General features: G+C 54.3%; 3 protein-coding genes across 3 annotated transcripts; 2 read left to right on the top strand and 1 right to left on the bottom strand.

The window, feature by feature from the left end:
* The first annotated feature begins 73 nt into the window (after positions 1–73).
* On the top strand, positions 74–8159 carry LOC115384747 (podocalyxin-like protein 2). The gene is made up of 13 exons (XM_030086982.1): positions 74–140; positions 224–519; positions 596–878; positions 1807–1916; positions 3076–3316; positions 3410–3598; positions 3675–3796; positions 4125–4199; positions 4796–4952; positions 6318–6379; positions 7520–7699; positions 7859–8023; positions 8100–8159. The coding sequence occupies exons 1-13, from the start codon at positions 74–76 to the stop codon at positions 8157–8159; spliced, it is 2007 nt and encodes a 668-aa protein (XP_029942842.1).
* Positions 8160–10908: 2749 nt separating this feature from the next.
* On the top strand, positions 10909–16719 carry LOC115384752 (bladder cancer-associated protein). Its single transcript, XM_030086986.1, has 2 exons — positions 10909–11015; positions 15370–16719. Exon 2 carries the CDS (start codon positions 15461–15463, stop codon positions 15722–15724), a length of 264 nt encoding a protein of 87 aa, XP_029942846.1. The 5' UTR covers positions 10909–11015; positions 15370–15460; the 3' UTR covers positions 15725–16719.
* A 1667-nt stretch (positions 16720–18386) lies between these two features.
* Positions 18387–20139, bottom strand: LOC115384748 (RIPOR family member 3-like; the record flags this gene model as incomplete). The annotated part of the gene is made up of 3 exons (XM_030086984.1): positions 18387–19719; positions 19787–19877; positions 19973–20139. Coding segments are annotated over 3 exons (359 nt in total), but the record flags the coding sequence as incomplete, so codon positions are not given.
* Between the last annotated feature and the right edge of the window lie 91 nt (positions 20140–20230).

Genomic DNA, 20230 nt, shown 5'->3' on the forward strand with positions numbered 1-20230 from the left:
TCGGATGCAGCAGGGATCATGATGATGAACACATGAAGGTGGTGTCGGGTTACCAGAGCCTCACTTCTCCACCATGTGTCTGTTTGACTGCCTGATGGATGCTGATGGGTGGAGGAGGGGGGACTGGGAGGTGGTGTCGGGTTACAGTCTGATGGGTGGAGGGGGGGGGCTGGTCTGCTGGACCCGGTCCAGGTGTGATGGTCTGTCCTCTGTGTCTCTGCAGGTCTGCTGGTCTGCTGTGATGCCTTCAGGGTCCGTCCCTCCCAGCGGGTCGTCCCCCCCGCCGGTCCTCTAGAGGCTCGTGTCCTCTGGGACCAGGACCCGGACCCAGTCCGGCCCCGCCTCCTCCGGGACCTGGTCCGGGCCAGACGGCACTCGGCCCGGGACCTAGTCCGCTCCCAGCCCCACCTGGTCCATGACATGGGCTGGCCCGAGATCCAGGAGACCCCGTCCCGATGGGGGGCGGCCCGGACCCGGGACGCCGTGGACGAGAACCGCGGCGTGGAGGACGAGATGGAGGTGAGGACCGTCGTCCCGGGGCCCTCCGGGGACGACGTCCACTTTGTCTCCTGACGCTTCCGTCTCCCTTCTCCAGCGGATGGTCCACCTCGCGGTTCCCCGGGGACCGGAGGACTCCACCCACCCAGAGACGGGGGCGGAGCCAGTGGGCGGGCCGGGCGGAGGCGACGCCTCCCAGGAGGGCTCCAGCTTCTGCGGGACGGACACGGAGGACAGAGACAGAGGAGAGGACGGAGGGGAGGACCGAGAGCGGAGAGGGGGGGAGGACGAGTGGGACAGGGAGGAGACGAGGGGGGGGGACGGACGGCCGGACGTCCTGAAGGTCAACCACACCCCTCCGGACCTGGATGCTCTGATTGGTTGGTTCATCACCTTTTATCAGCAGTAGCTTGAGCCTTGTGTGACATTAGCATTAGCATTAGCATTAGCATTAGCATTAGAATTCAGAGGAAGTGAAACGACTAATACCACTTTTAAGAGACGAGTTCCAGACTTCAGCTGGTACTGATACCATGAAGACACACACACACACACACACACACACACACTGCCATGGCAGCTGTAGTTAGCGCTCCGTCACCTCCACCAGCGCAGTGTGGAGGCTGCAGACGGAGGGACGAGCTGCTGATGAACCCAGTCACACTGGAATCCCGTTTAGCATTTAACATTTAGCATGTGGCACACCCCAGAGTTCGCTAATGAGCAGCATCATTGTAACTAAATGTCTCTGCTGGTTGAGTTGCTGGTTGAGTTGCTGGTTGAGTTGCTGGTTGAGTTCCTGGTTGAGTTCCTGGTTGAGTTGCTGGTTGAGTTGCTGGTTGAGTTCCTGGTTGAGTTCCTGGTTGAGTTGCTGGTTGAGTTGCTGGTTGAGTTGCTGGTTGAGTTGCTGGTTGAGTTCCTGGTTGAGTTCCTGGTTGAGTTGCTGGTTGAGTTGCTGGTTGAGTTCCTGGTTGAGTTCCTGGTTGAGTTCCTGGTTGAGTTCCTGGTTGAGTTGCTGGTTGAGTTCCTGGTTGAGTTCCTGGTTGAGTTCCTGGTTGAGTTCCTGGTTGAGTTGCTGGTTGAGTTGCTGGTTGAGTTCCTGGTTGAGTTGCTGATTGAGTTGCTGGTTGAGTTCCTGGTTGAGTTGCTGGTTGAGTTGCTGGTGTTGTATCAACCATCGTCCGCCTAGCTGCTTGGTTTTTCTTTCGCCTCTGCTCAGAGGAATTGTTCAGCCGCTCAGAGAGAAGGTGCAGCAGTAGTAGTGCCTCAGTGAGTCTCAGTGAGTCTCTGTGTCTCTGTGTCTCTCAGGCTACAGTCCGTCCCTCCAGCCGTCCAGCTCCCGGCAGCCTGACGTCTCCCTCCCGGCCCCTGAGCCACGTTCTGGACCGCAGGAGCAGCGAGGAGCCCCCGTCCTGGAGGTGAGGAGCAGGAGGAGGAGGAGGAAGAGGTACGGCGGAGGCAGCATCATGCTGTGGGGCTGCCTCTCCTGAAAGATTCATGGAAACACTGTGGTCAGTGTGTTTCTGGAGTGTGGGAGGATAACAGAAGGGAGAACATGCAAACTCTGAGACTCCCTGGTGCTGAGACGTCTCCATGAGGAGCTCCTCTGAAGTGTCCTCCGGGGACGGAGCGTCTCCGTCAGCCCTGCAGCTGGACGGACCCTCGGCTCGGGGGGGCTTTAATTCTCGGGGGGGCTTTAATTGGATGGCAGTAAATCGGATGTAGTCCCAACCACGACCTTTGACACCGAGCTGGAGGCTTTAATGAGCTTCAGCTTGTGGAGGCGATTAGAGACGCCTTGCCTGTCTGAGCTCAGCTCAGGAGACACAGGTCCCGTCCCGTCCCGTCCCGTCCCGTCCCGTTCCGTCCCGTCCCGTCCCGTCCGTCTCTAAAGCAGGGTCCAGCCCGTCTTTTAGTTCCGCTGCTTCTGGTTCTGTTCTGTCTCAACGAACATGCGGCGGGAAAAACAAAACCTGCTGCTGTTTTCATGCTTTTCCCGCTCCAGTGGGACGAAGTCTTGGCCTGGCTGCGTTCTGGATCCAGATCGGATCCGGATCCAGATCAGATCTGCAGCGGAACATTCCGTCACGCAGCAGGAGCTTCAAGCGTAGATCTATGGCCATAGATCTTCCGCTGGAATGAGCCCGTTGTAATGAACGAGTTTGTTTCTGGAGTGCAAGGGGGACTTTTATTTTGGAGGGCCGGCATCTGGTTCTGTGGCTTCCTGGTTTGGTCGTCGTCCGTCCGAATGCCAGCCTGTTGGTGGGGAAAATGTTGGATCGCTGCTGAGTGAAAAGCATCCGGTGGAAAAACAGTTGTTCATTCCACGGCGCTATGCTAGCAGCAGATCTACGGCCGTACGTCTACGCTGGAAGCTCCGGCTGCTGCAGAGCTGATCCAGATCGGTAAAGTGGCCCCTGGGGGCCCCGTTCCCACGGCAACCATTTCCAGTGAAAACATGACGACGCTCCCCGGAGACGCTGGAAGTGCAACTTGTTGAAACTCCTGCTGCAGCGTGCGCCATGTGGACGGGCATGGCTTTCAGAACGCTGAACCGGGCCGGTTCTTCTGTTCCAGGCCGGCCCGGCGGCCGGGGAGCCGTGGGGGGCCGAGCAGGACGAGGCTCAGTCCAGCGGCGGTGGCGGCCTCCACCCGGCCGCCTCCGCACCTCCAGCCGCCGCCCCGTCCTCCACTCCTCCGCCTGCTGCTGCTGCTGCTGACACCGCCGGAACCGCCGGAACCAGAGGAACCGCAGGAACCGCCGCCCCAGAGACCGACACCGGCACGGACTTCGGGCTGCTAGGAAACTACGGCAGAGGTAGGAACAGCCGGATGGAGGCGGAGCAGCCCCGTGTGTTCTGCATGTTCTCCCTAAGCAGGACGACCAACCGCCGCTGGCTTCTGTCTGCAGGCCGGAAGGAGGAGGAGGAGGAGGAGGAGGAGGAGGAGGAGGAGGAGGAGGAGGAGGAGGAGGAGGAGGAGGAGGAGGCAGGCCTGATTCACATGGCTGCCTTTACCCAGAATCCCACGGTGCCGGAGGTGGGCGTGGCTCCCAGCAGGGAGCCGCTGCAGCCCAGCGCGGACGGAGACCAGTTCAAAGGTCAGCATCCTCAGGGCCGCCGAAGCCCCGCCCCCTCAGAGCCCTCGCTAACACCTGACTCCTGCCGTCCGACCAGGATCCGGCCCGGAGCGGGCGGAGCCAGGAATTGGACCGCTCACCACGGGTCCGTTCCCCACCGCCGACCTGAGCGACTCCGCCTGGGACCGGGTGGAGACACCTCTGCTGTCCCAGCAGCAGGTACGCTCCGGTTCTCAACCCCCGGTCCGGGGACTCGCAGCGGTCTGGATCAGGACAAAACCAGGGAATTTTCAGGGAATTCATGGAAACAGGAAGTGCAGGAGAAGACAGCAGTCACATGACAGCGAGGACTTCCTGTAACCTGACACCACCGGGGTCATAATGGGGTCAAACGCCGGCTCCTCTCCAGATTTTAATCACCTCATTTAGTGTGTGTGTGTGTGTGTGTGTGTGTGTGTGTGTGTGTGTGTGTGTGTGTGTGTGTGTGTGTGTGTGTGTGTGTGTGTGTGTGTGTGTGTGTGTGTGTGTGTGTGTGTGTCTCTTCCAGCTGGTGTGTCTGGACTGGAGCCAGCTCGCCGGTCAAGGATACGTCATCTTGAACCTGACGCAAAACTTCAACTGCGTAAGTATCTGGACTGGGTCTGGACCGGGTCTGGATCTGATCCGGATCAGGCCTCCACCCAGCATCCGGTGCAGCGGGCTGCGCTCCGCCCAACAACATCCAACAACATCCAAACATGGCAGCAAATTGATACGTCAGGAAATCTAGCTAGCTAGCATTAGCCTCAGAGCCGCACCGTCAGGGGGAGGGTGGAGAGAACACCCATAATGCAACAGCTGTTCCTGACAGAGTCAGAAACCTGGAGAACCGTCTCTACCTTTCGCAGTGTCCCTGTTGCCATGTCAACGGACGCCGCAACGCAACCAACGTTTGAGTTCTCACTTGAAACCCGACGACGACGACTTCCAGCGAGAACGCCAGACGCTGGAACTTGGACCGTTGGTCAGTGGCCTGTTGGGCCGGCCCGGAGCCTGCTGCGGCCCGGTTTTGGCCCACGGGCCTTATGTTTGACATGTGGTACCTCTGGACCTGTTCAGGCTGTTCAGGTTCCACTGGATCACATCGATTGATCTCATTCATTCATTCAATGTTAGCTTACAGTGTTTGTGTGTGTGTGTGTGTGTGTGTGTGTGTTTGTCTGTGTGTGTGTGTGGCAGGAGGAGTTCCGGGTGGACCAGGGCGTCCGCCTGTTGCGGGTCCTGGAGCGGGTGTTTGCTCGCAGGATGAACAGCCCGGAGGGATCCTGGATGATTAACCTCAGCAAGCCGACCCACCAGCACCGCCAGCTGCTGATGAACGTGGCGTCCGAGAACGGTGCGCACGCCCACGTGCACGCACACGACCATCACAGCCTGCTCGTGATTGGCCCAGGTGGCGTTTTGACAACAGATTGACGAATCGGAACGAGTTTCCCTCCAGAGTCCTGGAGCCTCCCGGCTCCTGATCGATCAGCTGATCGCCTCCCCGACGCTCTGATCGATCAGCTGATCGCCTCCCCGACGCTCTGATCGATCAGCTGATCGCCTCCCCGACGCTCTGATCGATCAGCTGATCGCCTCCCCGACGCTCTGATCGATCAGCTGATCGCCTCCCCGACGCTCTGATCGATCAGCTGATCGCCTCCTCGACGCTCTGATCGATCAGCTGATCGCCTCCCCGACGCTCTGATCGATCCGCTGATCGCCTCCTCGACGCTCTGATCGATCAGCTGATCGCCTCCCCGACGCTCTGATCGATCAGCTGATCGCCTCCTCGACGCTCTGATCGATCAGCTGATCGCCTCCCCGACGCTCTGATCGATCCGCTGATCGCCTCCGCGACGCTCTGATCGATCCGCTGATCGCCTCCCCGACGCTCTGATCGATCCGCTGATCGCCTCCCCGATGCTCTGATCGAGCCGCTGATCGCCTCCCCGACGCTCTGATCGATCCGCTGATCGCCTCCCCGACGCTCTGATCGATCCGCTGATCGCCTCCCCGACGCTCTGATCGATCCGCTGATCGCCTCCCCGATGCTCTGATCGATCCGCTGATCGCCTCCCCGACGCTCTGATCGATCCGCTGATCGCCTCCCCGATGCTCTGATCGATCCGCTGATCGCCTCCCCGACGCTCTGATCGATCAGCTGATCGCCTCCCCGATGCTCTGATCGATCAGCTGATCGCCTCCCCGACGCTCTGATTGATCAGCAGAAGTCCAACTGTGAAATGTGTCTTTCTGGAAGCAGCACAGAGGTCACGTCTCTCCACAGCCGGGTTAAAGGTCACGAGGGCCGCACTGTCCAAGAGGTCACCAAAAGCAGAGACTCCTTTAGTGGTCCAACCTGTGTCCTGGAAGAAAGTCCGGCTCCTGAACTCCTTTGAGAAAGTCCAGGTCAGGTTCAGGTCTCCTGGCCGCCCCCCCCCGTTAGATGAAAGGCGCCGAGCCCTTGTTCCTCTCAGCACCCCCTGTTGAGACGTTCCCGCGGATATGGTGCAGCCTGATCAGGACAGGTCGCGGTTGCTGGTTTGAACCCGGTTTAGCCCACTCTGGGTTCTGACGCGACCCGTCTTTGTCTCTGATCCCAGCGGTTTCGGTATCCGGGTCTGGAAGGACTGGTCCGGATTGGGCTGGTCTCTACTGTGAATGTCGGCGATGGACTGAGCCTCGTAACGTTGTCCTCGTCTCCTGTGTCTTCCAGGAGTGATCGCCACTAAGGACGTTCTGGACATGCTGGGAGAAATCAGGAATTCTCTGGATATGGTAAAACCTCGTTTCTTCAGGGGCCCGTTCCCACGGCAACCGTTTCCCGGCAAAACGCCAGGCTTCTGGTCGGGTGTCCGATTACACCACAACGGCTCCCAAAGTGGAACTCTGAAAACGCCCTGTCTCTGTTGAAACTGAAACAAATGACCAGGAGAGTCAAGAACCCCAGTCCCCTTCTCCTGGTCCCGGTTCTGGTCCCCGTCCAAATTCTCCTGTAACAATACACACACATACTCTTCTCTGCAGCGTTTGAGGTTTCATTACAAAAACAACAGCACCCCCTACTGACCCAACATGAAAACTGCATTATGTTTCTGCAGTTGCCATGGAAACAGATGCTGTTGTTAGAACATCAAAATGGGAACAGGAAACTTTTCTGAAATGAAAATGCCAAAATGAGACGTTGTGGTGTGAACGCTGCCTCGGCGTCGCTGTGGACTGATAACACTCGTCTTCGGTTGTTCTATGAGGACGCCTGTTTCCGCTCAGAGATGTCAAACTGTTTCCTGATTTAAAATAGGTCTGACTGTCAGAACCTGGTAACACGGTTCTGGAGTCGGGGTGAGTTGGAGAACCTCTGGAACACCTCTGTGTGAAACCACATCAGGAGCATGGGTGGGTTGGTTTGGTTAGGTAGGTTGGTGTGGGTAGGCGTGGGTAGGTTTGGGTTGGTCTGTGTCGATATGTGTAGGTTTGGGTAGGTTTGCTTAGGTAGTTATGTGGGGGTAGGTGTAGTTATGTGGGGGTAGGTGTAGTTATGTGGGGGTAGGTGTAGTTAGGTGTAGTTATGTGGGGGTAGGTGTAGTTAGGTGTAGTTAGGTGTAGGTAGTCACAGATTACTCTCTCCTGTCCCTCGGCGTCCTCCAGCCACTGGCCGACCTGCTGACTGGTTGGTTTCGGAGCTGAGGACCGATGTTCTGCTGCAGCCTCGCTTCATCCTGCTGACTCAGACTCTGCAGTCAAAGCCAGACAAGCTTCCAAAATAAAAGCATAGAATTTTTTTTTTTTTTAAAGTCCTGGAAAATGACCAAAAAAATCAAAAATCAAAAGGAAGGACTGATTCATTCCCCGCTTGTTGTGGCAGCGGCTCCTTCCTGTGTTTCCAGCGTCGTTCAGAGTGTGATGGTTTTCTTCCAGCTGGGCATCCAGAACTTCGACGCCGCCGGCAGCTGCCCGGCCCGGCCCAGCCAGACGCGCAGCGACTACGGCAAGCTGTTCGTGGTGCTGGTGATCATCGGCTCCGTCTGCATGGTCATCATCACGTCTGGCTTTGTCTACATCTGCTGGCAGCGCCGGCTCCCCGCCGCCAAGACCACGGTGAGGGGCGGGGGGGGCTCGCTCCACACGGCAGTGGCTCGTCCCACCGCGTCACAGCGAGGACGTCCTGGGCTCGAACCCCAGTGGAGCCTGGCTGTGTGGAGTTTGCATGTTTCCAGATAACAGAGCAGTAACTTTTCATCCTGGTCTCTCCATCAGTTTCGGGCGGAGGAGCTCCACTTTGTGGAGAACGGTTGCCATGACAACCCCATGCTGGACGTGACCAATGACGGCGGCCAGCCGGAGACGAGCGAGAAGAAGCCGAGCGCCAACGGGCTGGCGGGGGGCGGGGAAGGGGGCGGGAACGACGGCAGCCGCTGGCAGGTGATTGGACGAGACGCTGTCTGGACGGGCGCCTGACGGAGGCTCGTCTCTCACCTCTCACCTCTGTCCTCTCCAGGTGTTCGTCAATCAGGCGGCGACGGAGGAAGATGAAGAGGAGCAGGACACACATCTCTGATGGAGGAAGAGGAGGAGCAGGAGGAGGAAGAGGAGGAGGAGGACCAGGCTGTTTACAGACGGGTGGTGGTTCAACCTGGAGAACCGCCGGGAAGGGTGGAGGTCTGTCCTGCTGGAGGTGGAGAGACGGGAAGAAGGAAGGAAGAAAGAAACCAGTGGGACTGAAAGTGATGAAGAGCTGAGAGGAGGAGGGGCTTCACTGGAGGAGGAGCTTCACCGGGGGTGGAGCTTCACCAGGGGAGGGGCTTCACCGGGGGTGGAGCTTCACCAGGGGAGGGGCTTCACCGGGGGTGGAGCTTCACCAGGGGAGGGGCTTCACTGGAGGAGGAGGAGCTTCACTCGGGGGGAGCTTCACCGGGGGAGGAGCTTCACTGGAGGAGGAGGAGCTTCACTCGGGGGGAGCTTCACCGGGGGAGGAGCTTCACCAGGGGAGGGGCTTCACTGGAGGAGGAGGAGCTTCACTCGGGGGGAGCTTCACCAGGGGAGGGGCTTCACTGGAGGAGGAGCTTCACCGGGGGAGGAGCTTCACCAGGGGAGGGGCTTCACTGTAGGAGGAGGAGCTTCACTGGGGGGAGCTTCATTGGAGGAGGAGCTTGGCTTTAGGAGGAGGAGCTTCTCAGGAGGAGGAGGAGCTTCATGTTGCATCAGAAGTCCGACCCTGAAGTGGAACCTGAGTGGATCCTGATCCGTCCCACAGAGGTTCTCCAGCAGGGTCCAAACCTGCCGGTTCGGGGTCCGCGGCTCTGGTTCGTGTTCCTCTGGCTTCATGAGATGATTTCAGAAAATGTCGGATGACGCCTGAACGCATCGCTGCTGCCTTAAGGTGTGAATGTAAAGGAGAGTTTTCAGCTTGGGTGGAGGCCGAGCCACATCCTGACCTCAGTCGGTGGAAATGAGGAACCCAGCAGGCCTGATCTCCACGGGGACAGTACGCTTAACTTCTGATTATTTTTCATCTCAAATTAACACTGATATGAAGCAAAATGACAGAAAGAAGCCAGAGAGAGAAGAGAAGTGAACGCCACAGACTGGTCTTTACTTTAATGTTTGATTCCGCCCCCTGCTGGAATTTCCCGGAATCACAGCTTTTCTGCACTTCAGCATTATCGTCATGTTTTACCAGCGGAGGCTGGAGCCTGGTCCCACATCAGCTTCCCTCCTCCTCCTCCTCCTCCTCCTCCTCCCCCCGGACAGGAGGTTTGGCCTGTAGCAGGTGGGAGGGAAGATTTCGGCACTTTATCGATTCCTCTGTGGAAATACTGACTCCTGCCATCGAAACGCTACTTCCTGTTAAATGTTCCACATCCAGAGACTGAACTCTCTGTGTCGCTTCTAGGAATGGTTGTAGCCGCTGAGGATGTTTTCCGTGCGCTCTCCCACGCGGGATTTGCTGCGTCTGTGCGCCGTTAGCCTTGTATGCTTTTTTCTTTCCGGCTGCTGTCACTTCGACACAACGCTGAAGAGCTCCGAACACCCGGAGAGCCGCCGTCACGCCGATCCACGCCGTTCGCAGCGCCGCCTCGAGGCCCGTCCTCCAGCCGGCGCTGGAGCCGACGGTCCGGCCCGAAACGAAGCCTCCTGCTGATGAGTCCAGCTGAGCTCCATTTCTGACCGACGCTCCGCCGGCTCCACGACGCTCTGCCGGTTCCCGACAGTTCAGGACTCAGTAGAAACCGGGAACCGAGGGTTTGAAGTCTCTGCTTCTGAGAACACGTGTTCCAAACGCTCCAGTTCGAATGAACCAATCAGCATGCAGCTTTCAGCATCGCAGCCACGCCAGTATAAGAAACACACAGCTAGTGCTGCTCTCCGCTCCGTCATGATCGGCGGAGACACGTCGTTTCTCTCTTCAGAGAATTATTATTGATTTCAGAAGGTTTTTTCGTTGATGCGATGTTTGCATTAGTTCGTGGAAGTCAGCAGACTTCAGCAGTGAAAATTGTGAAAAAAGCAAACAGGACAAGTTTCCTTCTCGGATTTGTTTTATTAATTCCATTTTTTTTCTTTTTGTTATCAGTTGTTCTTTTCTGAAATGAGCTTCTTTTAAGGTATTTTTGTATGCAGCCCACTGATCTCTACTTTAACTGGATTCCCCACATTTTTCATCATCAGTGTAATGAGTTAAGTGTGACAAATAAAGTTTGAAAAAAACTTGTTTTATTGTTGTTTTTTTGTCTTCAGAAGACATCCGATCGATTTATTGATGGTTTTTCTGCTGATAAAGATGCCAAGACTGGGATTGAACGATCAAAAACAATTGTTTTTTTTACAGGTTCAGTTTCCCATAAATGCCTAGAAGTTCAAATAAATTGAACCCCAACAACGACATGAGCCAGCAGACGAGACGGTGGAACAGAAACGGATTTAACAGGAAGAAACCTGCAGAACCAGACTCAGAAGAACCAGACCCAGAGGAGACTTTCTGCAGAATCAGACTCTGACCATTTCTGCTGTTCTGGTCTGAGCTTTGAGGATGAAAGCAGAGAAAAGATGACAGAACAGCAAACTCTTAACAGCAGTAAAATATGCACACAACAAAACGCTTTTCTAAAAATGTCGCACTATTTATTAAATTATTTTCTGTATCATTAATTTAGTATTGGCGACAAAATTACCCGAACAAGATTAAAAATCAAGCAGTTTTTATTTCAACAGCACACGAATTGAGTCAACAACAAATAATCAACCGAGCAAACAAACAAACAATAATGTGTTCCGGCGCGCCACGGACACCTAAAATGCCGCGTTGTGCTTGAACTGAGCAGCAGGGGTCCTTCATGCTAACGGCTAGCGCGTTAGCTCCCGGAATGGTGCGCAGTGAGGGAGATGGAGCGGCTAAGTGACCGGAGCACGGCAGGTCGGTATCTATCTCCAGCCCTCTGGGAACCCGCAGCTTTACCGTCCCGCACAGACAGCGGAACGCGTCGCGGACCGTCCGGTCGGGAGCCGCGGGTCCGGGCTGGGAGCGTCCGCGGGGAGTCCGCGCTGCTCTTCCCGCTGAGCGGGCTCCTCACCGCGGCCTCTCCTACCTCTCACCGCGGCCTCTGCTCTCAGCGGCGGCGGCCTCTGCTGTCTCTCTCAGCGGCCTGCTCGCCCTCTCTCTTCCCGCTGGTTCTCGTCTGACTCGTTTTTAAAATAATAATAATAAAGTCATAAATCAGTTCTTCGAAGTAATCGAGTAACGTCAGCGCTGCTCGCTACGTGTCGTTACGCCCGTCGCGATATGTGAGCAACGTACCTGGGCTATTGTTACTGCTAACGTTTCATTTTTAATAATAAAATGTTTTTGTTCGTATTTTAACGCGCCGAAGTCTTTATTTTGCCAAACTGATCCCCAGCATAGTTATCTCAATCGTGGTGCGTTCACGGTCACCTCTCAACCCACAAATCGGCGGATTTCTGCGCGAGGTCCGGTCGGCCGCTCTTTTTAACGCGTTACACCGAGAAGCGGCGGAGCAGCGCGGCAGACTGCGGCCTGGCGGCGGGGTGAGGACGGAGGTGTGCCTCCTGCAGGCGGAGCTGGGTGTCTGGGACAAAGGCAGGTGTTTCTCCGGGACGGTGAACAGGTTCAGCCGATCACCCTGCTAGGATTTCAGTCTGGCGGTCACGTGACCCCCGGGGAGTTTCAGCAGCTGTCACCGACACCAGCAGCCAGCCTCAGCCAGTTTTGCTGCTCGAAGCAGCCGCTTCCAACCGTGTACACGTACACACACACACACACACACACACACACACACACACACACACACACACACACACACACACACACACACCCTTTCCCTTTAACTCACCTGTCTCGTTAGGTATTTAATGGTAATGACAAGTCAGCCCACCTCCGTCTGGCTTTATTTATGAGTTTTTATCTGCTCGCATGCCGCCACCACCATGAAGTCCAGGAGCGCCATAAAACACTCCGCTTGGCACGGCGGGAGAGCAGGGGCATCAAGCAAAAGCCCCGTGGGCCGGAAGTGGCCGGCAGGAGCCTCCGATGTGGCCGAACCGAGCAGGCTGACAAACCTCCAGAGAGCTGCGAAGAGCCGCGAACACAGCAGCCTGGAGCGGAGACATCGGAGCTGCCGGCTGGCCTCGGAGCCACGCCGTCAGCCCCAAAACTCCCAGAATGCAGCAGTTCCAGGGACAGTCTTCATGCTGAGTTTGCAGTCATTTTCTGTAGAAAGTGTGCAAATGTGAAAACAGACGTTCTGGTCTGGTGTTCTGCCCCAGAGCTGCTGAGTTTGAGCCTAGAGGTTAACATTTCACTATATAACCATCCGGGTCCTCTCAGGATGAACGTGAGCTGGTCCTGGTCCCTGTTCTACTGGTCCTGGTCCATATTGACCTGAGTTGACACTCGCCATAATAACAGTTTTAGGGCCAATCCCAATTCTACCCCTTACCCCTACCCCTTAGCCCTTAGCCCTACCCCTATCACTCTCCTACCCCTTTTAGAATAGGGCTGAGGGCTAGGGCTATCTTTGCAGCACTATGAATTGGGATACCCCTTGGCCCTTTAAGCCCCGCCGCACTCCTATAACAGCAAAAAATTATGGATATTAGAAATGATAGAAATTACATTAGAAATTACTTTTATTTTTTAATAATGGTATTATTATTTACCTTATATTTCTTTTTGAGGTTCTCCCACTTTTTTGAAGCTTGCTGGGCTGTAACTTCCCCTTCCAAGCCATTTTCTTTTATGAATTTCCTAAAGTAATACAGATATATTTATATAAACACGTTTTATTACTGACATATTATAGCTTAGACGAATAATATAATTTACTCCCAATGTGTTTTGGCGCTGTATTTTGATTTCAAAAACTTTTCTTCCTTTTTAACCTCTAAACCCAGGGTCCTCAAATACAAATCTTGAAGGTCCACATTTGCTTTTTATATACAAGCATGGGTCCGGGCAGAGCGGCGCGGTGCAGAACGGTGCTCACACGGAACATGGAGCGTTTAAAGAAAGATTTTTTTTTCTTTTTTTTTTCCCCCATACATTTGCCCTGGGGCCGCAGCGAGGTGTCCGCTAATTGAGGAACCCGGCTCTAAACTGAATCAGCAGTCGGGTTTCATCGGAGGTCCCTGTGTCTAACATATTACGTTAAAAACATGATAAAGGATGACGTTAATTCAGTGATTAGTGCTCTAAAGAAGTTACAAATTCACGATTGGAAACGGTGCTGCGCAGCGCTAAAACGTTAATCCATGACTGGGACACTGTCACGCTAGTTTATCTATAAATTCAGTGAAGCAAATACACTTTTTATAGCTTTTTAAATAGTATACAGAAAGCAATCTTACATTTGTGCGACTCCGTGGTGGGCGCCATGTTGTTTTTTTCTGGCCAATGTGAAACTCCGCCTACCCCTATAGAGAATAGGGAGCATCGATGCAGACTTCGCTGAAAGGGGTGAAATAGCCCTTCCCCTTTCCCCTACCCCTATTCAAAAAGGAGAATTGGGATAGCCCTTAAGCCTCGTGAACGCGCATATCATAGGGGTAGGGGTAAGGGGTAGGGGTAAGGGGTAGAATTGGGATTGGCCCTTAGTTTTATGTTTGTGCTTTGTGTGGTTCATGTCTGAACTCTGGGGGTCAAGAGGTCATGTGTCACATGACCCATGTGCACTACTGCCGTGCGCGGCGCGGAAACGCTTTGGGCCACGTGACATTATTTACTCACACAGTAGAACTGATGGCCGCCGAGGAGCCGCTCAGGAACTACCAGTGGTGTTCAACCTGCGGCTCTGGAGCCACATGTGGCCCTTCAGCCCCTCTGCAGCGGCTCCACGAAGCTTCACGCTAAACACGAACAAACATGAAACTTATTTTTATTCTAGCTACAATAGCTACACAGCAGTACCGTTCAGAATGATGCCCACTTCCGGTTCAACAGGGATCCAAATAAAGGCTCAAGGGAAATGAGTAAAAACGGCTAAAACCACAAGAAGGTAACGGAACAGCCGAGAGAACATGAAATGTCTGGAATGTCTGAAAGTAGAGCATAAGTATGTTTGGGGGAAAAAAAACCTGCAAAACTGCTTCAACAGAGGTAAAACAGCTAAAACTGCAAAAATCTCTAAAATGTCAACAAAACATTCTTGGAAAATAGGAGAAAAACCTAAAATCTGGAACAATAATGATGATAAAACAAACTCTGAACTGAAGTTAAAACTTCATGAATCCTCATCAGATCTGGTTTTGTTTGAAGCTTCCTGAGCTGCTCTCGCCTCGTTCTGAAGGTTAAAGGTTCTTCATGGATCCAGAACAGCAGAACGTCACTGAGACACTTCTGGTCATGAAGACGGCAGAACCTAGCCTGGTCAACCAGCCCCGCCCACTCCTCATCCACATCTGGATTGTGGAGCTGGGGGGTCTGGGAACGAGCCAATAGAAACTCCAGCAGGGGGCGTCGGTTCCTCCTCTGACTGGCACCTCTTCAGCCAATCAGCACTTCAAACAAATACGTCATCAGAATGCGTTAGCTTCTCTCAGGGTTAGCTTTAGCGCTTTAGCTCTATCTTCTGTCAGGGTTAGCTTTAGCTCTAGCTTCTCTCAGGGTTAGCTTTAGCTCTTTAGCTCTAGCTTCTCTCAGGGTTAGCTTTAGCTCTTTAGCTCCAGCTTCTCTCAGGGTTAGCTTTAGCTCTTTAGCTCTAGCTTCTCTCAGGGTTAGCTTTAGCTCTAGCTTCTCTCAGGGTTAGCTTTAGCTCTTTAGCTCTAGCTTCTCTCAGGGTTAGCTTTAGCTCTTTAGCTCTATCTTCTCTCAGGGTTAGCTTTAGCTCTTTAGCTCTATCTTCTCTCAGGGTTAGCTTTAGCTCTTTAGCTCTAGCTTCTCTCAGGGTTAGCTTTAGCTCTAGCTTCTCTCAGGGTTAGCTTTAGCTCTAGCTTCTCTCAGGGTTAGCTTTAGCTCTTTAGCTCTAGCTTCTCTCAGGGTTAGCTTTAGCTCTTTAGCTCTATCTTCTCTCAGGGTTAGCTTTAGCTCTTTAGCTCTAGCTTCTCTCAGGGTTAGCTTTAGCTCTTTAGCTCTAGCTTCTCTCAGGGTTAGCTTTAGCTCCTTAGCTCTACCTTCTCTCATCCCCAGACCCCCCCCCCCCCCCCCCCCAGCTCCACCGTCCAGATGTGGAAGGGGAGTGGGCGGGGCTGGTTTACTGGGCGAGGCAGAACCCTGGTCTTTGTCTCTGTCCTTGACTCGTCTGTCCTCTGTCCTCCAGGGATGACCTGAAGCCGTCTCGTCTGTCTCCTTCCGCCTGTCCCTGCGTCCTCCCGGTCCATCAGCGCCGAGCGCCCCCCGGTGGCGGCAGGATGTACTGCCTGCAGTGGCTGCTGCCGGTGCTGCTGATCCCCAAGCCGCTGAACCCGGCGCTGTGGTTCAACCACTCCATGTTCATGGGCTTCTACCTGCTCAGCTTCCTGCTGGAGAGGAAGCCCTGCACCATCTGTGCCTTGGTCTTCCTCGCCGCGCTCTTCCTCATCTGCTACAGCTGCTGGGGCAACTGCTTCCTGTACCACTGCCAGGACGCCGCGCTGCCCGCCGCCGCCCACGACCCCGCCATCGTGGGCACCTAGGAGGAGGATGGGGGGGGGGGGTCCTTGACCGGGGAGCTGGAGGGGGATGCTGCCATGCTGTAAGGGGGGCGGACTGGACTGGACTGGACTGGGCCTCCTGGGACCTGCTGGGGGGGGGGGGGGGGGGGGGGGGGGGGTGCTGTGAAGAGGAGATGCTGTCGGACGAGGCGCCCCGGCAGCGGTGAGACTCTCAGCAGCTCCAGTCAGACCTTGACCTCTGGTATTTTTTGCCGGGACGCCCAGTGGCCGTCGTCAGTATTGCGTGTCGGTTCTTTTGTTTTGTTTTTCCTCCTGATGCGTTTACTTACTTCACTCGCCACCAAAACCTGTTTTCAAACTGCCAGAACCCTGGCGTGACCCCTGTGTGACCCCGGCGTGACCCCTGCACCGGCAGCCACGCCCCCACCCCAACAGGCTCCGCCCACCACACTGGACAATCAGTAACTCTGCTGTGAAGGATTCCCGGAGGGTCTGCCTGCTTTCACCACCCCAGCCAGTGACCTTTGACCTGACCCGGGTCTGCCCCGCTCTCATCGCCCCAGCCAGTGACCTTTGCCCTGGTCCTCCCTCTGCATGGGCCGCTGTGATCGTCCCAACGTCGAGTTTTAAAATGAAATGCTGAAGTTTCCAAAGGGTAGAGGTGTGTGTGTGTGTGTGTGTGTGTGTGTGTGGTGTGTGTGTGTGTGTGTGTGTGTGTGTGTGTGTGTGTGTTGTGTGTGTGTGTGTGTGTGTGTGTGTGTGTGTGTGTGTGTGTGTGTGTGTGTGTGTGTGTGTGTGTGTGTGTGTGTGAGATCAGTACATGCTGATAAATGTATCAAAGCGGTCTCCAGCAGGAGAAGGTTCTAGAAGGTTCCGGCTGTCTCCTTGTTTCTCACTGCTGTAAATGTTGAGCTGGCAAGGCGGAGGCTTTCTCCTCCACCTGTGTGTGTGTGTGCGCGCGTGTGTGTGTGTGTAATCGCTTTGGTTTTAATTTAAATAAAGTTTTTTCCTCAACATCTTCACGCCTGTGGGAGTCTGAATGAAACCGACCAATCAGTGATCGGTAATCCTCCGGTTAACCCTCCTCGGTGTGGTTAACGTGATGATCGGTAATCCTCCGGTTAAAGCGGCCATCTTTATTACCAGTAAAACGTCCTGAACGGCGGTTGAGCTGAAACCAGTTTATCTCAGGAAGGAAGTGCTGACAGAAAGGAAGCTTTTTTCAAAATAAAACTAACTGGAATTTAAATGGATACTTTCATAAAAAAACTTCTATTTTTGTGGTTTGGTAGGAAAGAATCCGGGGACCGGGACCAGTCCACAGCCTGGTGGTGGTGGTGGGGGCTGGTGTAGACCACGAAGACTCAGGTCCTGGTGATGGTTCTAAAACTCTGGTCTCGGTCCTGGTCCTGGACCCAGTCCTGTACTTTCTATACAAAAATAAACAGCACCTCTAGTGGCCAGGCTCCAGAACTACATGTTCTCACATACTGGTGTAGTGGGCAGGAAATCCACAGTGAATTTAAGTTTATAGAAACTAATCCCCCCCCCCAATTTAATTTTTGTTATAAACCAAAACCAGAACTGATCTAAGGCAGTCCCCCAAACATGTCAGTAGGTGGCGCATGTGTCATTGAGGACCTCTTGAGAGGATGGATCGCTTCCGTTTTGGCTCAGTACTTGTTGGAGCAACATCCATCCTTTCGGTCCACAGTGCACCCTTGCCTGCGTGACCGTTTGTACCGGATCCCAGATACCCCTAGGTCTGGGGCCGGTAACACTGGCATGGAAAGAAAAGAAAAGCAGAACTGAAGTGTGTGAAGGGGAATCATCAGAGGGACTATCAGTCGGAGGGACCATCGGAGGGACCGTCTGTCGGAGGAACCGTCAGTCGGAGGGACCATCAGATGGACCGTCTGTCGGAGGGACCGTCTGTCGGAGGAACCGTCAGTCAGAGGAATCGTCAGTCGGAGGAACCATCGGAGGGACCGTCAGTCGGAGGGACCGTCTGTCGGACGAACCATCGGTGGGACCGTCAGTCGGAGGAACCATCGGAGGGACCGTCTGTCGGAGGAATCGTCAGTCGGACGAACCATCGGAGGGACCGTCAGTTGGAGGAACCATCGGAGGGACCGTCACTCGGACGAACCATCGGAGGGACCGTCAGTTGGAGGAACCATCGGAGGGACTGTCACTCGGAGGGACCATCGGAGGGACCGTCAGCCGGAGGAATCGTCAGTCGGAGGAATCGTCAGTCGGACGAACCATCGGAGGGACCGTCAGTCGGAGGAACCATCGGAGGGACCGTCTGTCGGAGGAATCGTCAGTCGGAGGAACCATCGGAGGGACCGTCAGCCAGAGAGACCGTCTGTCGGAGGGACCGTCAGTTGGACGAACCATCAGAGGGACCGTCAGTCGGAGGAACAGTGAATCAGGCTCCTCTTGAACACTCCTCACCCACAAACACCTTGTTTCTACTTTCACTGGTTGATCTGAGAGTTCAGCAGGTGGAGCTGCAGCAGTGGGTGGAGGTGAAGGAAGAACATGAAGACCACTCCATCAGTTCAGGGTGCAGCTCAGCTGCGATGTGCTCCACCCTCCGATGAGGGAATAATGTAAACTTTGGGTAGAGAAAACTGATCAGAACCCCCTGCTTCGGGACTCTCAGGAGATTTAATGTGAGTTCAGACTTTATGGTCATTTTATTTATTGATTTTCAAAAAGTGTCCAACCTCCGGAGCCAAACGGGATCCGGTTCAGAAAAACTGACGAAAGACTGAAAAACAAAACGAAGCAGCAGCTGAAAGAAGCTGAAGCTGGATTCAAAAAAAGCAGAAACTGTCAAAATACTCTGATTGAAACTGTCAGCGCAGCTTTACTCAGGAAAAGAGAAAAATGAAAGATTAAAAACAATAAAAGGAAAAAGTGGAATAGAAGAAAAAATAGAAAGGAAGAAAGAAACAAACAGAAAAACGGAAAATGAATCAAAACAAACCCAAAAGCAGCTGCTGTCTCTGGAAGAGGCGCCTGACCGGGAACCCCAAGGACTGATCTGGAACCAGCCTCTGGATCCACATCAGACCAGAACCTCTCCTGTTTGGGTTCCAGAGCCCTGGTTCAGCTTCTGGATCCAGATTACAGAGTTCCAGAGTCCTGGTTCAGGTTCTGGATCCAGATTACAGAGTTCCAGAGTCCTGGTTCAGGTTCTGGATCCAGATTACAGGGTTCCTCTCATTTGTCATCTTTAACTTTAAGTTCAGACCTTCTGAGTCTTGAAAAGCAGAAAGTTTCCTTCAAAAGGAAGACTATCAGACTGATCAGGTGAAGTCCGGTGGAACCCAGTGGAACCTGGAACCCAGTAGAACCTGGGTTCTGTTGGGTTCTGGCTGAATGACGGACCGATGGAGGATCTTCAGGGTTTTTATTGAGTCCAGCATTCTGGACCGAACTGGAACCAGGCTGGAACGGTCCGAGTTCCACACAGTGACGCCAGGAGAACCACACAGTTCTCTGCCACGCAGAACCCGCCCACATGACCTGGAACCCTGTCGGATCCAAAGCCCCCGAAATAAAACCCACCGGGACCTCGGTCTGAATCCAGGGAGTCCCAGAGAACCGGGACGGAACCGTCCAGACCCCAGGCTGAGTCCGCTCAGGCAGCAGGTGTCATGTCAGGACCAGGGTCTCCTTCTCCTGGTTCTGGTTCTGATTAGCCTCCAGGAATCAGGTCTTCACCTCAGGACCCGAATCTTCCAGGATCCCCATCTCCTGGATCTGGTAGGCCTCCAGCAGCGGGTCTAAAGGATGGCGATCTGGGTCTCCTGGTTCTGGTTCTGGTAGGCCTCCAGCAGCGGGTCTACAGGATGGTGGTCTGGATCTCCTGGTTTTAGTTCTGGTAGGCCTCCAGCAGCGGGTCTACAGGATGGTGGTCTGGGTCTCCTGGTTCTGGTAGGCCTCCTCCTCCAAGTCGCTGTACAGCTGGTCCATCCTCTGGAAGGCCTGGTACCCCTTCTTCCCTGCACACACAGAGATGGGTCAGAACCGGAAGGAACCCGACGGAGGAGGAGAACCGGGTTCTGGTACCGAAGGACAGGACCGTCTCTCTGGCAGAACCACGAAGATCCTCGTCTGCGGACCTCCATAAGTCTGCAATGTGGTCCACGCTCTCCACCGCCTGCCGGACAAGCACAGCAGTGAGGGACCACTGGGACCAGAACCAGGTCCAGAACCAGAACCAGAATCTGAGCCGGCTCTGTTGGTGCTGCTCACCTTCAAGCACTTCAGAGCCAAACAGGATCCCTGCTGGACCAGAACGTCAGAACTCCTCAAACCCTCCGTGTAGAAAACCAGAGCCTTGGGGGGACAGGGGCGGGATGGGGGACAGAACAGGGGGACGGGGGGACGGGGGGGACAGAAAGGGGCGACAGCAGTCAGGACTTCATTATATCAACAGATTAAAGATATTTTTTCTAAACTTGCAGCAACTTTTTGATCATTTATCGTCTTTTTCATCAACTTTAAGGTTAT

This window comes from Salarias fasciatus, unplaced genomic scaffold (assembly GCF_902148845.1).
Source record: "Salarias fasciatus unplaced genomic scaffold, fSalaFa1.1, whole genome shotgun sequence".
In the NCBI taxonomy this organism is placed as follows: Eukaryota; Metazoa; Chordata; class Actinopteri; order Blenniiformes; family Blenniidae; genus Salarias; species Salarias fasciatus.

What these genes read in the sequence shown, in the direction of transcription:
- LOC115384752 (XM_030086986.1), top strand. Translation starts at nt 15,461, where the DNA reads ATGTACTGCCTGCAGTGGCTGCTGCCGGTGCTGCTGATCCCCAAGCCG.
- LOC115384747 (XM_030086982.1), top strand. Translation starts at nt 74, where the DNA reads ATGTGTCTGTTTGACTGCCTGATGGATGCTGATGGGTGGAGGAGGGGG. An exon ending in GGACTGGGAGGTGGTGTCGG is followed by an intron (nt 141 to 223) that starts GTTACAGTCTGA and finishes GTGTCTCTGCAG; the next exon opens with GTCTGCTGGTCTGCTGTGAT. An exon ending in GCTAGGAAACTACGGCAGAG is followed by an intron (nt 3,317 to 3,409) that starts GTAGGAACAGCC and finishes TTCTGTCTGCAG; the next exon opens with GCCGGAAGGAGGAGGAGGAG.